Source organism: Galeopterus variegatus, unplaced genomic scaffold (genome assembly GCF_000696425.1).
Source record: "Galeopterus variegatus unplaced genomic scaffold, G_variegatus-3.0.2 Scaffold736, whole genome shotgun sequence".
Lineage (NCBI taxonomy): Eukaryota > Metazoa > Chordata > Mammalia > Dermoptera > Cynocephalidae > Galeopterus > Galeopterus variegatus.
The window spans coordinates 85,692-101,763 of NW_007726847.1; the positions used below are offsets into that span (position 1 = coordinate 85,692).

General features: G+C 55.3%; 1 protein-coding gene across 1 annotated transcript in view; it reads right to left on the reverse strand.

Moving 5' to 3' along the window:
* CAPN5 (calpain 5) overlaps positions 1 to 6,891 on the reverse strand; it is a 38,551-nt gene extending 31,660 nt beyond the window's left edge. The window contains exon 1 of the mRNA XM_008571934.1: positions 6,694 to 6,891. Coding sequence (XP_008570156.1) covers positions 6,694 to 6,858 — 165 coding nt within the window. The 5' untranslated portion in view covers positions 6,859 to 6,891. The remainder of the gene's footprint in view (positions 1 to 6,693) is intronic.
* Between the last annotated feature and the right edge of the window lie 9,181 nt (positions 6,892 to 16,072).

Sequence of the window (16,072 nt, forward strand, 5' to 3'; positions counted from 1 at the left end):
GCCCAGGAAGCAGGGCTGAGCAGACACCCACAGAGCTCCCTGAGTGCCCTGTCTGTGCCTGATGTGGGCCCAACGGGCTGGGCTGGGGCAGGGCTGGGCATGAGGGTGTTCCCTTTCCCCTGCCCAGTCCATGTCTCTGCCTGGGGCATGCATGTGTCACCTGTGTCCAGGAGGTCCACCCCAGGCTCTCCTCCTCTCCCATCAGCACCTTCACGCCACAGAGCTGAGAGGGAGTAAATGCCCTCCAAGGGGGGGTACAACGGGGTGGGGAAGGCAGCCACTGAGACATGCCTTCCATGCACCAGGCATCCTTCTGGCACCACGATCAAATCTCTCCGTGGTGCTGAGAGGTGGGCAATATGCGCGTTTCACAGATGAGAGGCTGAATAGCACGCCTAGCCACACAGCGCGATGGCAACAGGCCTCCTCGCCTGCCTCCACCTCAGCAGGTGCTCCTGAGCTAGTTCAATCACAACAGAGACGCAGGTGGCCAGCAGAGGGCAGCAGAGCCAGGAAGCCGGAACTTGAATTCTTGCTCCCCATTTACTGGCTGTGCAACTTTGGGCCAGTGGCTCAACCTCTCTGTGCCTCCATTTCCTCACCTGTGCAAAGAAGACAGGTTGTTATCCTGCAGGGCTGTGTAAGAACTCCACAGATCATGGAGGCGGAGCACTCAGTGGGAGAAATGGGACAAAGAGCCCTCAGTTCTCACTAAGGTTTTAGGACTCCTGCTGCCCCCACTGCCAGGAAAACAAATGTTTTCATTTTCAAGGTCCAGAGAAAGGGCCATTAACTCTCCAGAGGACATGAGCAGCTTCTGAGACCTGACCCCTCCTTCCACTTGGGACTGCAGGGTGACCCAGGGCCAAGCTGCAGGGCAGCTTCCCCAGAGCACAGTCTTGGTAATATCTCTTTAGGTCACAGAAACTCAGTGCAGCCATCTGCTCTCATCCTGTCCCCAAGGCTACACTCTCAGGAAGCACAGGCAGGAAGAAGCGCCTGCCCTCCCTCGCTGCTGCCCTCCCTCGCTGCTGCCCTCCTTATCTTATCTCCCAGGCCTGGCACACACCCAGCCCAGCCTTCTGAGCCAGAGGGAGCTATGACTTAGCATCTGCCTCTCTGAGGCCTGGGAGGGCAGGCAGGATGGGGTGAGAGGAGGGCTTCAGTGTCTGGCCACATTGTGCTACGGCCTGCCACCTGGCATCACCAAGAACTGCAGCGGGAGATGACTCCGAGGTGCCTCTCCAGTCCAGATCCTCCTAACCAGGGCCCTGCAACAGAGACACAACACCTGCATTCCACAGAGGAAGCTGAGCCCAGGAAGGGGCAGTGATGGCCGTGGTCACAAGGCAACAACGTAGACCGATGGGACAGAACTCCGGTCTGCTGGGCTCCCAATCAGGGCTCTCTTCCCCACAAACAACACTGTCAGGGCAGACGTGTGGGGCAGATCCAACCATCCCAGCCTGGCCCTGACCCTCTGAATAGGGCTCCGGCCCCATACACTTCCCCAGCACTCGAAAGAGGGACCGAGAGAGGCTGAGCTCAGGAGTCTGGACTCCTGGGTTCTATTGCCGTGACTTGCAGGGACCTTGGGGGCAACTGGGCAGCCTGGGAGGGAGAAGACAAGAGGTGGCCCCTGGTGTATTCCCACTGCTGGGAGAGGCTCAGGTTCACCAGCTCTAACCGAAAGAAAGCACTTGAAGTTGGTGGCACCTAGGGTCTGCCCTGGAATCCAGAGGCTACCTTAAGATGCCTCTAAAGGAACACTCACAGAAAAACAGCTCACAATGACTGGGACCTGCTATGTGCTAGGGACTGTGCAAAACCAACCTGTGAGATAGGTACTGTTAGCAGCCCCTTTTTACAGATGAAGAAACCAACGCACAGAGAGGTTAAGTCACTTGTCCAGGGCCACACAGGAAGAGGTGAGCTGAGATTCAAACTCAGGAAGTCTGGCTCCAGAGCCTCCAGGTGTTTAGGTTTTACGGGTGACAAAGTCACCCTTCCTACAACTGTCCCCCTGCACCTGTCCTAAGCCCAGCTTAGGGGGTCTTGCTATAAAGCAATGAGACCAAGGGGTCAGGGAATACTCAGGCCCTCAACCCACCACCATGGGCCAGGCTTCTCAGGACCAGTGTTTGTCCTGCCACCTTTCTTTGGCCATTGGCTGGACATGGGCCACAGAGTGAGTCAGGGAAGGTACTTGCCCACAGGCAGGGCCCTTGAGAAGGAGGAGCCATAGCAGGTCAGACCCTGACCCTCTAAGAGAGCTCTTACAGCAGGAGCCCAGAGAGAAATCAGATGCTGCCTGAAGACAGTGGCTCTGGCAGAGCAGGCACGGAGAGGCATGGAGAGGGAGGCTCAGGGGGGGAATGGAGACTCCAAATGTCCCCTAAGGTGGGGTCCAGCCATACCCTCGAGACAGATGCTGCCTAGGAAATGGTCCTCCTCTGCGCACCTGGCCCCTATGCTCCGTTCCATCACTGTCCACGCCGGGTGTGCCTTTGGGGCTTCTGCACTAGCCTGTGTGCTCCAGGGCAGAGCTGACTCTGCCCACCTCCAGGATTAGCCGGGCTTGGCAGCTTCCCCTGGGGCTACAGATAGGATCCCTGGGAGGAAGGGAGGACAGTGTCTCACAGGACTGGACTGGGTGGGGGCCTGCTGTGACCCGTCCCTGAGGGCTGGGGCGTGACCACTCCTCTGGTCAACACGCCTCTAGGGCACGGCCTTTTGCACCTGTGGTCACCTCTCACCTCCTCGGCCCCTCCCAGCCTGTTAGACCAGCTCCACCAGATGCAGGTCACTGCCCATGTAACTCCCCTCCCTCTGTGGCACAACAGGAAATTCAGGTTTCCAGTCCCGGTGCGCAAACAGGAACACAGCAGGGCAGCGGGTACAGGACACACACCCATCCACTGCACCTGCACAGCCTCCTCCCCCCCCCTTGTCCATCCACCTGTATCCCAGTCACCTCCCTCCTAGAATCTAAGATCACAGAAGGAACCAACAGGCAACTGGGAAACTGAGGCCCAGGAGGGAAGAGGGACCTCTGCCTGGGACTGGAAAGAAGGGCAGCGTTCTCAGGAGGTAAAGCCTGTGGCCCGCCCCCTCTGCAACAGACTCGCTTCCCCCCACCCCTACCCCCTATCGCCTCCCATGGCAACCCCCACCCTTCAAGTCCACCTCCTCCAAGAAGCCTTCCCTGACCCCACTGAACTCTATCTCTGAATATATGCCTGGAAGAGGATCATTCCTGGGCAGGGCAGAGGCCCAGAAGGCTGGGTGTTGCCAGGCCTTGGTGCAAATTGGCTGTGTCGCAGCACAGAGGGGACTAATGTTCAACCACTGGATGAGCATGAGCCCCAGGGGATGGGGCTGGGACCGTCAGGCTGCCTTGATAGAATTCTGGGAGGTTCCAAAACCGACATCTGTTCGTAGGACCCCTACTTTTCCCTTCTGCGTTCTACCAAAGGACCTCTAGGCCTGGTATGGAGGAGGCAGGGTGCTGGATGGGGGGACACTACCCCAGAGGGATGGCAGGCCCTACTATGGCCCTGGGCCCAAGAGAGAAGGAAGGTGGCTCCTGTCCACACCCTTGGGATTCCCTGAACTCCCAGGCTTTGTTGACAGTCCCCATTCTCTTCTTATCTCCCTGGCCAGGCCCGTGGGAGAGGCCAGCAGGTGCCTACTGCACTGGAAAGAGCAAAAAACAGTGAGCCAGTGGTGGGGACTGAAGAAGACCAGGCCTGGTCCCAACTGCAGAGTAAATAAGAGATGGGATGTCCCAGGCAGGGCTGGTTCTGGGTCTCCAACAGAGGGCACACAAGGAGAAGGTGGGCAAGGGAGGGGAACTAAAGATTGTCACCTGCCTCCCACGTCTGACATCACAGATACCTCAAGTCACTTCAACCCCCAGAAACCATGATCAGCAAGAATTACTCTCCCCATGTACAGATGAGGAAATTGAGGCCACAGAGGGTGGGAGTGGCTTGTTCAAAGTCACACCTCCAGTTAGGTAGGGCCAAGGCTGGAGCCCACTCCACCTGGCTCAAAAACCAGCCTCCTCATTATATTTGGGAGGAAGGATGGCAGGGAGGCTGGCTGAGGAGATCCTCCAAGATCACAGAGGCCACAGTAACTGTGACCAACTTAAAGAGGAGCTGGAGTGAGGATGGGAATGAGGAAGGGCTTCCCTGCGCTGTAGAAAATGTTGGCTTTCTGCCCTATTTGTAAACATTCGGTCACAGGGCCGAGGAAGTGGAACACAGAAACACGTCTGTCTCAGGCCAAAGTTTCATCTCGCTGGCCAAGGGCCAAGCAGCTGGGAGTTAACGATCAGCCCCTAGGCTGGGCCCACCACACCCCTGAACCAAGATGAACTTGACACCCTGCTCACAACCTCCCATCCTCTCAATGGAGAGGGGAGCCCTCCTGTCACTCGGGCCTGCCCTCACCCACAGGCACTGCCTACACCCATGGTGATTTAAATCCACGCAGTGACAAGGACCATCACCACACCCTGGTCTACACAGTCTCACATCCCTACCCAACACGGTTCAGCCTGTGCTGGCCGTGAACTGCCTCTGACCGAGAACTGATCTCCCCTACTGCTGCACTGTGGGCTCCACCCAGCTGTCTCCCTCAGCACGCCATCTGTCACCCTCCTCCACATCCAAGACAGGGGCAGCTTGGCTCCTCCTCTTCAGCCAGTCTAGGAAGGGCAGAGCACTGGGCAGTGCCCAGCGAGGAAGGCAATGAAGGACTGGAGGCAGGGCAGGACCCCTGAACCTGCAAGGAAAGGGGCTCAGAGAGGGCAGGTGACTCCACCAGGTCACACAGCAGGGGAATGGTGAGCTAGCCAGCCTGGCATTCCGTCCTCTCTCTGCACCAAGCCCTGCCTGCCCCAACCAGGCCTCACCAGCCTCCTTCCTAACAGTCTGAGTGATGGCCAGAGGGCAGGAGAGGGTCAGGATGGGGGCAGCAGGGGGGAGGAATGAGAAGAGGGCAAAGAGCTCAAGTGTCCACCCTCCTCCCCCGACCCAAGGCCACACAAAGGCCCTTTGAGGCTGGCCTCCTTCCCCACCCTCTTGACAAAGAGAGAGGAAGGCGTGGGAGAGCGGAGGCCTGAGAGGCAGAAATCTTGTGGCCAGGCTAGGAGGCTCCTGGGAGATCTGGAGAACCAGTGTAGTGGTCAGAGATTCTATTGCAGCTCATGGGGCTGAGGTCAAAGTACCAGGACCTTTATCTAGTGTCAGGGAGGCAGAGCCAGGAGAGGCAGGACTCCTGGGTCCTAGACTGCCTCTGCCAGCGGCTTACTGGGTGACCTGAGGCATGTGCCTTCCCCACTTGCCTGTTTCTCTACATCTCAAGAATCCCAGTCCAAGAAAATACACAGGATTTTTCAGTTGGAAGGGACTTGAGATCATAGCCTAGGAGAGGAACTAGAAAATGAAATTTCATTATCCCCAGAAGTCCAGGGAGCCAGAAGGAATTTTGTAAAATGCAAATCTGACCCTGTCACATGCTGCTGAAAACCTTGCCTTCGATGGCTCCCACTGCCCTCGGAGCAAGGGCTGAGCACCCTGGCCTGGCACGTCAGCCTCGGCCCAGACCTGCCGGCCCCAGGACACGCTGGGCCTCCTCTCCAGCCTCACTCTGTACCACGTGCCACATGCTCCAGCTGCACTGCCATTTCCTAGATGAGCTTGAGGGTTTCAAGTGGGAACGTCTTTCTTCACTCTGTGCCTCCTCCTGCACAGCCCTTCTTGCAAAAGCCTCCTCACCCTTCAGCTCTGAGACGCCTTCTTCGATTATTGGATGGTGGGAGTCCCAGCCTCCTCCAGGCCCTGAGCGTCAGCACGGGCTCCCACACTAATGTCCCATCAGCACAGCCGTGGAGACTGGAGATGGGCCCAGGGCGATGGCCTCCAGCATCCTGGCCCTCCCCCAGGCCCCCAGGGACACCCACTCTACAGGACCCACAGACACAAGCAGCAGACCCCCTCCCCAGCCCACCCTTACACCCAGCAATCAAAGTTGAAGAGGGTGAAATCACAGCAGGAGGCCAAACACTTCTGTGTGACACAATCTAGCCTCAGGGCCCAAGGCCAGGGCAGGGGAGCGGCTCACTTGATGCCACACAATTCATCATTAGCGACACTCACGGTAATGGCTCCCTAAGTTGGGCGACAGGCTCTGTGCCAGCCCTCTTCATGCATTTCCTCTTTTAATCCTCACAACAACCCTGTGAGGTAGGAACTATTATTTTTTACTACTATTATTACTGATTAATCATCATAAACACTTTTCATTTATGCAGCAAATGGCTATTTGAAAATCATTACGATAATAATCAGGAAAGTAAATTCCTTATGCTTGAATGTCACTCTCCATTTTACTGAAAAACGGTCACATCCACATTACTTCATTTTTATCCCCAAAATGACCCTGGGAGGGAGGTGGCAGGGCAGAGGTTACTGCCCCGTTTTCCCTGTGAGGAAGCTGAGGCCCAAGAGGGAGCGAGGGCTCCCCGTGCAGGTCACGTCCCACCGCAAGGGCGCCCGGCATCGGCCCCTCCACTGTCTCGGCAGCCGGGGGCCCTGGGATGACTCCTCCCGGCCACCCAACATCCCTGAACACCATGACAGGCCTGCGCCTGCTTGACCCAGCTCCAGCAGGACAGACACTGACCTTGGGCCGCTTCCACCTGACGGCGGGCCCTGGGGTGCCCTTATAGTAGAGCGAGTCGTCGGTGGCGGGGAAGTGCGGGTCCTCGAAGAGCACCTTCTTGCGCAGACAGGCCCGCTTCAGGGCCGAGTAGTTCTGGTCGTCATACGGCTTCACGCACGAGAACATGGTGGTCGCGGGCCCAGCGAGGGGAGGCGGAAACACCTGGGGGACAGGAAGGCAAGACCATCACTCACTGAAAACCTGGAGTCCTGCTGGGCACCGTTCTCCTGGGCTCCCCTTCCAGCAGCCCTGTGACGTGCACATCATCATCCCCATCAGACAGGCAAGGAGAGGAGGCTCAGAGAGGGGCACCGGCCTCCCAAGGTCACACAGCGGGTATGCGGGGAGCCAAGATAGGATCCAAATGGCCTGACTCCACAGCCTGGATTCTCTCGTCTCGGATGCTTAGAGGTGATCCCAGCCCAGCAGGCCAACAGCACCAGAGCTGGCCCGGCCGCATCCGCCTCCCGCTCCCTTCCTTTGGTTAACCAGCCTGCCCTAGACTTCCCTGGACTGAATCAGACCAGTAGACAACCCAGCCCCTCTCTGGCTGGTGTCACACCCACAGGAAAGTGGCAGCATACGTCTCCAGGTCTCTCCTCTGGACCCTCACCTCCAGCCGAGGGTGGTGCATTTCTGCCTAGTGTAGGAAAACCTTGTCCCAGGTGCCCCTCAGCCATCCTCCACAGCCATCCTGTCTGTCTCTTCTCCCTCCAGCACTCTGTCTTCCTCACCACACCTCTGGAATAAATGTCTCCAATTCTGTAGAAAGCAGGCTCATGGCTCCTTAATTCTCCCTTCATTCCCTGGGGCCCAGGTGGGCCTGGCCCAGCACCCTGAACCTTACTTAAACCAATGTGCTGATCAAGTGCAAGGGACGCAGACTAGACTGACATGGTCAGGGAAGACCTCCGGGAGGGGAGGGGAGGGGTGGGGGAGCAGCCAGCAGGGCCTGTCACTTTGGTCACTGACAGGTGCTCAGACAGAAAAGCACCCGAATGACCACCCATCTATGCCAGCCCTCCTTCAGACTGCATCAGGCCGCAGAGGAGCTCCACCCCCCCTGCATCTATTCCTCCTGGGGCTTGCCCGAGGCAACACTGCAACTCCACTCTACAGGCCACAATTCCTCAGCCCAGCCCTGAGGAAAACTGAGGCAAAGTAGGCTGGTTTCTGGAGTGAAGTTTGAGACCAAGATTGATGTGGGTGCCAATCCCAGCTGCACCACTCACCTGATGGATGAACTTGAACAAATCGTTTGACCTCTCTGAGCCCCATTTTCCCATCTCTACAATGAGAACCAAGCTGCTTCAATAACTACAAGATGCCATTGTCATCTACCAAAGGCTGAGGAAACTGCCAAGCTGGCCAGACGGGAAGAACGACAGAGAAGCGGCCAAACCACCTCTCATTCCCAAGAGAGACTCCATTTCTCTACAATGTGCAAACCACTTGGCTACAGGTTAGTGCCTATTATTTGCAAACAGTGCTGGGCAGGCACATTGTTTCCATTTTTCACAAAAGAGAACTTAGACTCAGTGAGGTGAGGTGACTTGCCCAGGTTCCCATGGCGGAGTCTGTACTCAAACCCAGATCCTCCAACTCTGGTGCCTCCACCTTGCCCCATGGCTCTGCCACTCAGAAGGATGGCTGAGCACCGGCCTGTGCAGGGCTCTCCCCACACACACCCTGGCTGAGCTGGGCCTCACGGGAAGGAAAAGATGAGGGTATTCTATAGGGAAGGGAGGAACCGGAAGGGAAGGAGGTGAGAATGGGAGGTGAGTGTGGACATGGACGGACAGCAGAGAGGGCAGGAAGGGCCCATCATCCTCCCCGGCCGAGGGGGCTGAGAGCTGGTTTGTCCCCTGCTCTGCACCCACAGCCACTTTGTCTTCTGCCCCCACATCCATACTGGACTCACTCTCTCGCTGCTGTGTGAGCTCAGGCCAACCACTTAACCTCTCTGGCTGCCCTTCTGCCCAGGGAGGCCAATAGCTCTGCCCTCTTCCACCCACCCTCCCAGCCTTGGAGGCCTGAGAGAAGGGAGAGCCTGGGGAGCCAGTTCCTGGGCTTCTGGCACACAGTCACCAAGGAGAGTCATTAGCACTGTGGGTTTCCAGCAGGGTCAGCTCAGGAAGCAATTTAAGCTGCAAGAATTAGATCAGAGAAGCTGAAAGCAGGTGCCCAGAAATCAGCTCTTGCAATTCCAGTGTTTCAGAGCCCAGAGGGCCCAGAGTGCAGGAGTGAGCTGGGGAGGTCACACAGCCAACCTGGAGGAGAATGAAGATCTGGCTTCTCTCCAGGACACACAGGGGCCAACACTGCTGGGAGGGTCTGTTCCCAGGGAGAAAGCAGGGAGGTGGGGACTGAGCGAGGAAAGCTCTGCTAGGCCAGGCCCAGGAGAGCAGGCACCAGGCCTGGCCGACAGAGGGTCTAGCGTGGTTCAGCCATCTCTCCAGCCTCCCGCCGCCTGCAGCCAGGCTGACCCTGGCCTCCTTCTGCGAGGCAATTCTGGCCCCTGGGTTTTGTGCAGACTGCCCTCCTGCACAACTCCCTCTGCCTCAAGGTCACCTCCCACTGCCTCCACTGGCCAACACCCCCACAGGGTCAGAGACAACAGCCTCTTGCTGAGCTCCGCGCTCTCCCAGAAGCTCCAGGCATAGTCACTGAAGACCACAGATAAATCAGGAGGCAGGACAGCCGGCTTCCAAGGCCCAGCCTCTTCCTTCCAGGCTTGAGCTTCAGGCCATTGCACTCTGGTCTTCGCAGTGTTTTCACACTGTGTTTGGGCCAGGCACAAACCCTACGATGTGTTCAGGACAGCCTGAGCTTCCCAGATGCCCTGTCAGCCTGCCCTCTTCCCTTTTCCTGCCAATCTTGCCACAGCCATCCCGCCTGGGCCAGTTCAGTGCTTCGAGCACTGTGCAGTTCCCCTAATGCTGTGTTCTCTGGGCCTTTGCACACACTGTTCCTCCACAGTACCCCCTCTGCCTCTGCCGTCCTGGAACCCCTGGGACAGCGCCATTACACCGCACCCCACCTGCACACAACTTGTCCACTTCCCCAGCCCACCCTTCGCCCCTCCAGGACAGGGCCCGTGTCCAGCTCCCCTCTGTATCCCCAGGGTCCAGGGTGGCAGGGGATTCAGTAACTGTGTTGGATGAACCTACAAAGGTGAGTGCAGGAGGAATTCTTTCACGGGTGGTTAAAACAGCTCAAAGAGTGGCAGGGACTCCCAAGGACATTGAGCTTGCCATGTCACAGCCACCAGCACTCAGTCTGCTGAAGCCTGGGCCCTCCCCTTCCCTCTAAACCAGCCCTGCTCTCCATTCTTCCTCTTCCTGATGGCTGGGTGCCAGCCAGTGCCCACACCCCACTGTCCAGGCTGAGGGGTGGCTGTGGCCCTGGCACTCTCTGCCGTGGCCCAGTCCTTCTGCCTTCTGAGAAATGCCTTGTTAGGCAACTTCATCACTGTGCCAACAGCATGGAGTACACTTGCAGAAACTTGGATGTCATAGCCTATGACACGCCTAAGGCTACATGGCTACATGGCATAGCCTATGGCTCCCAGGCTGCAAACCTGTACAGCATGTTTCTGTACTGAATACTGCAAGCAATTGTAACACAATGGCAAGTATTTGTGTATCTAAACATATAAAAGGTACAGTAAAAATATGGTATTATAATTTTATGGGATAACCATCGTTCGAATATATGCAGTCCTTTGCTCCATGAAACGTTACGTGGCGCATGAGTGTACTTTAATGCCCTGTACCCCTGAGGACTGTCAATACCAGACAATGAATATCTGGGGTTTACTGACATGTTTCTGCGCCCCTGACAAATCAGGGTTCCTGTCCCCATGAAACTTCACGGTCTAGTGTGACCAACAGACACAGGCAGAATGGAAAATGTGTTATTTCAGAGGTTCCAGCGAGAATGCAGAGAAGCCTTCCCAAAGGCCTGGCCACAGAAGCAGATTATTCTTTAGGAGAGAAAAGCCATTCTAGGCAAAGGGAACAGTTCAAGCAAAGGCTCAGAGGCATGAAAATGCATGGCGATTCAGACCTGGCCTGGCACAGGGAGGACCCCGTGGATGACAGTGGAGGTGCTGAGCTGGGTCAGAATCGGGGGGCTGGGAGTGCTTGCCACAGAGCTTGGAGACGAGTCAGTCAGACCTGAGTTTGAGTGCCAGCCACACCACTTAGCGGCTGTGTGTCCTTGGGCAAGTCGGGAGCCCCTCTGAGCTGTTGTCAATCAGAAAGCCCCCCAGGCCCTACTTGGTTCCCGCCTCTAAGGTGGCAGAGGACAGAAAGTGGCATCTGCTCCTGGGCCTGCCCTACAGAAGCTCACTTTGGAAAAGGTGTGAACTCTCCTTCCAGAAGATAGTGGCCTAGTCTGCTGTTCCATGGACCTGCTGGAGGTGGAGACAGCCTAGCTGTGCATGGGGTGGAATAAAGGCTTGTATTCTGGCAGGCCATGCTGCACCAGGTGCAGGAGGAAAAGGGCTGAGCCCAGGGAGCCTTCCCTGGACATCATAGCCACCAAAGCCATCGCTTAGAGGGAACACCAAGGACCTTGTCCAAAGCCCACAGATCCCAAGCCTTCCAGACCCCATATCTCACCAAGGCTTCCCAAAGCAAGTCCTGGGTTAATATTGTGATAATTTTAGGGGGCACCCTGAGACAGCCATAAAGAAGTCATCGGGAATATTACCTCCTTCCCAATTCTCTCTTGAGGAGAGCTCAGTTTGGCCCAGCATGTCTTTAACCCCTTACAGCCTGTGCCCAACTCACAGTTAACAAAGGAGAAGCAGACCTCAGGCCGAGAGCCTTCCACGAGCAACAGCATCCGGCTGGAATGGGACAATTTTTTTTTAACTTTCTTAAGATTCTTCAAGTTATCTTGTATTTATGGACATTAATGCTGATTTTTCATTTACAGTAGACATACAGTTTCCTTTAAGAAATACTAGGAGAGGGACTGGCTGGTTGCTCGGTCGGTTAGAGTGCAGGGTTGGTGACAGCAAGGTCAAGGGCTTGGATCCCTGCACCAGCCAAGCACTAAAAAAAAAAAAGAAGAAAGAAAAAGAAAGGGGAAAAGAAAATGGACTTAAGGAAAAATGTTAAGTTACCAGTGGTGCAGGTGGGACCCTAGCATTACACCAAGCCATGAAGGGCCGTGTGCTGCTGAAGCGGCAGCCAAGACCGGTTCTAGAGCTGTGTGGCAGGGGCGAGTCACCGACCTCTCTGAGCCTTTGAGACGTGGGATAATGGAGCCAGAATCAGCCTCGGACACAGCTCAGGCCAAGTGCAGCAGCAAGAGGGCCCCAAAACCAGCAGCCAAAGGGCTAAGGATAGCCAAGGCCACTTGAAGAACACAAGCTGGAGGACTTACACCACCAGTTAACAAGACCTGTCCTACAGCTCTAGTCATCGAGACAGTGTGGCACTGGTGCAGGGGTAGACAGACCAACGGAACAGAACAGAAAGTTCAGAGATAGGCTATGAGTATAGGGACACTTGAATTATGACAAAGGTGACACCACAGAGCACTGGGGAAAGAATGGTCTTTTCAACAAATGGTGCTGGGTCGACTGGTTATCCAGATGGAAAAAGATCCATCTTGATGTCTACCTCACACTACACACAAAAACTAACTACAGATAGAAAAAAATGTTACAGGTAGAACGTAAATCTAACTGAAAGGTAAAACAATAATGCTTTAAGAAGGAAATGTAAGAAAAATAGCATATCCAAATGGCCAACAAATGGAAGAAAAAGTGCTCAACTTCACTAACCATCAAGAAAATTCAAATTAAGACCACAGTGAGATACCACTATACCCCCACTAGAATAGCTAAAGTGAAAAACACCATAAACACACACGTATATACACACAAAATCTGAAGTGAACACTTATACATTGGTGGTGGAGTGTAAATTGGTACAATCACTTTACAAAGCCGTTTGACTATATCTACTAAAGCTGAGCAAATGCACGCTCTACAGTCCAGCAATTCCACTCGTAAGAATATGTACAACAGAAATACATACACATATTCACCAAAAAACATGTGCGATGTTTACTGCAGTAGTATTTGTTATAGTTGTAAATGTTCCTCCACAGAAGAATGGACAAATATGTTGTTGTATATTCGTATAATAGAATACTAAACAATGAAAATAAACAAATTGCTGTTGCATGCAACCCCATGGATGGATCTCACGAGCATAATATGAAGCAAAAGAATATTATATGATTCCATTTATAAAAAATAACAAAAGTGGGGCCAACATTACCCTGATACCAAAACCAGACGAGGACACCACAAAAAAAGACAATTAGAGGCCAATATCCCTGATGAACATTGATCCAAAAATACTCAACAAAATACTAGCTAATTGAATTCATTTCAAGAATCATTCACCATGATCAAGTGGGATTTATCCAAAGGATGCAAGGAAGGTTCAACATACACAACAAGTCAATAAATGTGATACACCACATTAACAGAATGGACAAAAACCATACGATCATCTCAGCGAGAGACAGCAGGGCAGGACCAATGCAGGTGGAGGGAGGAGGTGGAGATGCCGAGTGATGGCTGGGGGACAAGGAGGAGCCCCGTGGGGGGAGCTGGCAGGACTAGCACTGCAGGGCTGAGGATGCCAGGCTGAGAGGCATCGGCTCATACTGGGGACATGGGGGAGCCGGGGGTGAGACGAAGGGTCAGATACTGGTGCAGCAACCCAGGCAGGGAGTGCCAAGGCCTGAGCCAGAGCAGGGAAGCCAGATGCCAGGGGAGGGGTCCTGGGAAGGGCAGAGCCTCAGAGTTTAGTGACTAACTGGTTATTCGTGTGCTTTTGTTTTTGATCATGTATTTATTCCCTCTTATCCCATACACCACTGCCATCCTCCTCCTGCCCCATAAGCCACCATTTTAATGAGATGCTCATGTGCCTCTTTGTCGTACTGTGGGTGTGCTGTGATCTTCCAGGACCCCATCTCTGCCATGTACCATGTACTGAGGCATGGATGGCAGGAGGGGAGAGGGAGATTGTGGGGGAGGGAGAGCTGGGCTTGAGGCCACCCAGAGTTCCGGGCTCCTGGGTTCTGTCACCGGAGTAAAGGCGGCCAGGCCCAGTGAGTCACTCTAGCCAACGCCAGGCAGGCTGGCACCGGGGCTGGGAAATCCTGTCTTTCTTCTCCCCTCTCCACCCCTTATCGTTTCTGTCTGTGTCCATTCCAATCTCCACCCAGCTGCAATGATCTTTCTAACATAAATCTGCACGGGTCACTCCTAGGAAACACAGAGGGCCTGGAGGGCAGGGCCAGGCACGTGGGGCACAGGTCCTGGGGGGACGGCGTTCCTGGAGTTCTGACCCCCACCCTAGGGCTGGCCCTGAGTCACAAGACCTAACCCCACAGCTGTTCCTCATCTGGGAATTGGGTCCTGCCCAGGTGAGGAGGAGGGAGCTGGGAAGCATCTACCAGCAGGGTGTACACTGGAGAGCAAGCTCCAGAAGGGTGCTCTAGCTCATGGGCCAGGACGGGAAGCAGCCAAGAACCTGGCCGCACTCCTGGGGCTTCCGTGGGCAGGCTCAGCCTCGGGTGATTAGCTCGTCATGGTTTTGGCACTGAAAGACCCGCATCCTGGGAAACCCCTTAGTTCTGGGCAACCCAGGGCAGTGGGTCACCCCATGTGGGGTTGCCCAGCCCAGTACACAGCCTGCAGAGAAGGTGTGGGGTGGGGGACAGAGGTGGCTGAGCATGCCCAGCAGGGAGCATTCTTTCTTCTACTACCCAGGTGGGGTGGGGACATGATACTCGGAGCCTCAGGTCACAGGTGCTCGCTCACTTCCCTACAGGGGAGACAACCTGACACAATGAGACTTAATCAGGTCACTAAGGCCACCTCTGCCCCACTGGGCTGTGTGACTCCAGGCAAGACCTGCCCTCTGGCCTGCAGGCTCTCAGCATTGAATGGTGGGCAGGGAACACTTCTTGCTCTTTTTCAATCTGTGAGTTGGTCACCAGGACAGCCTTCCCAACTCCCCACCCCGCTTCCTGCATGGGTGGTCTGTGCCCCAGCACCACCTGCATCAAATACTCAAGGTTTGAAAGCTTGTTAGATGATGCCCATATCTCAGACTGGGAAACTGAGGTGACATTCCTCAGCTCCAGCTCCTGCACAACCTCAGAAATGAGCTGTGCTGTTCTCACCGTAAAAATGGGGGACAGAAGCTCAGAGGGGGAAGAAGACTATTCAAGGCAGAGGCATGAGACTGTCCCATGTCACAGTCCTGTTCTGCCTGACCCACCACCCTCTCCCTCAAGCAAAGACAGTGACCCACTCCACCCTTCATCATACCTGCTCTGTGTCTGGCCAAGAAGCAGCAAGGAGTCAGATGGAGCTCTGCCCAGAGGTTGGTTTGGTGGAGGAGAGAGAGACCCCAGCCAAGGCAGACAGATCGGCTCTAGAGGGAGTGGTTCATTCAGGTGGGGCAGGGAAGACTGCACGGAGAAGGCGGTATCAAAGCAGGATCTCCTCAAAGGGTAGACTGCAACTTCAAGAGATGGAGGCAGAATGTTTGGGGCAGGAAAGGACATTCTGAGCAGAAGAAACCAGTTAGGCAAAGCTGGAGGACAGGTGCAGGGAAGAGGAAGAAGGAAGTAGGAGCTAGCTCAGAAATATTGCCACAGCTGGGTCATAGCGGGCCCTGAAAGCCAGATCGAGGACTTAGCAGGGTGACGGGGTGTGACGATTCAAGAGAGGGTCAAAGGGAAAGGAGGCCCAGGGCACAGGCAGGGAGATCAGGCTGTAGAAACGGCCCTGACAGAGAAGCAGGGCCTGGCCTGGCATGGCCTTCACCACGGGGATGCAATGCAGACCCATGCTAGGCAGGGTCCATAGCACACAGGCCAGGTGCTCCCCAGGGCTGGGCTGGGTTCCTCCTTGGAGGCGCCAGGAGGCTCACCACTGCCCAAGATGGTGGACCACGTCTCAGGGCAAGTCCTGAGCACGGCTCCTGCCCACGGCAGCCTTGAATGCTAAGACCTCCTTCCCATGCCCAGGCAGAGGGCCTCTCAGAGCCTCAGAATGTCAGGCTGGGCAAGAGATGCCCCATTCATACACCTATCCTCACATGGGGAGACTGAGGCCCAGGGAGGGGCACAGCAGTTGTCTCCCAGATTTCTTATCTGTAAAATAAAGTCTCTTCCACTCTGCTGGCCCAACCTGTCCACCCCACTCTCGAACTCCTCTACGTTCGGGACTCAGTCTCAATAGATCTCGGTATTCTCATCTGGATCCAGAAATGGATCCCCTTCTGGCCCC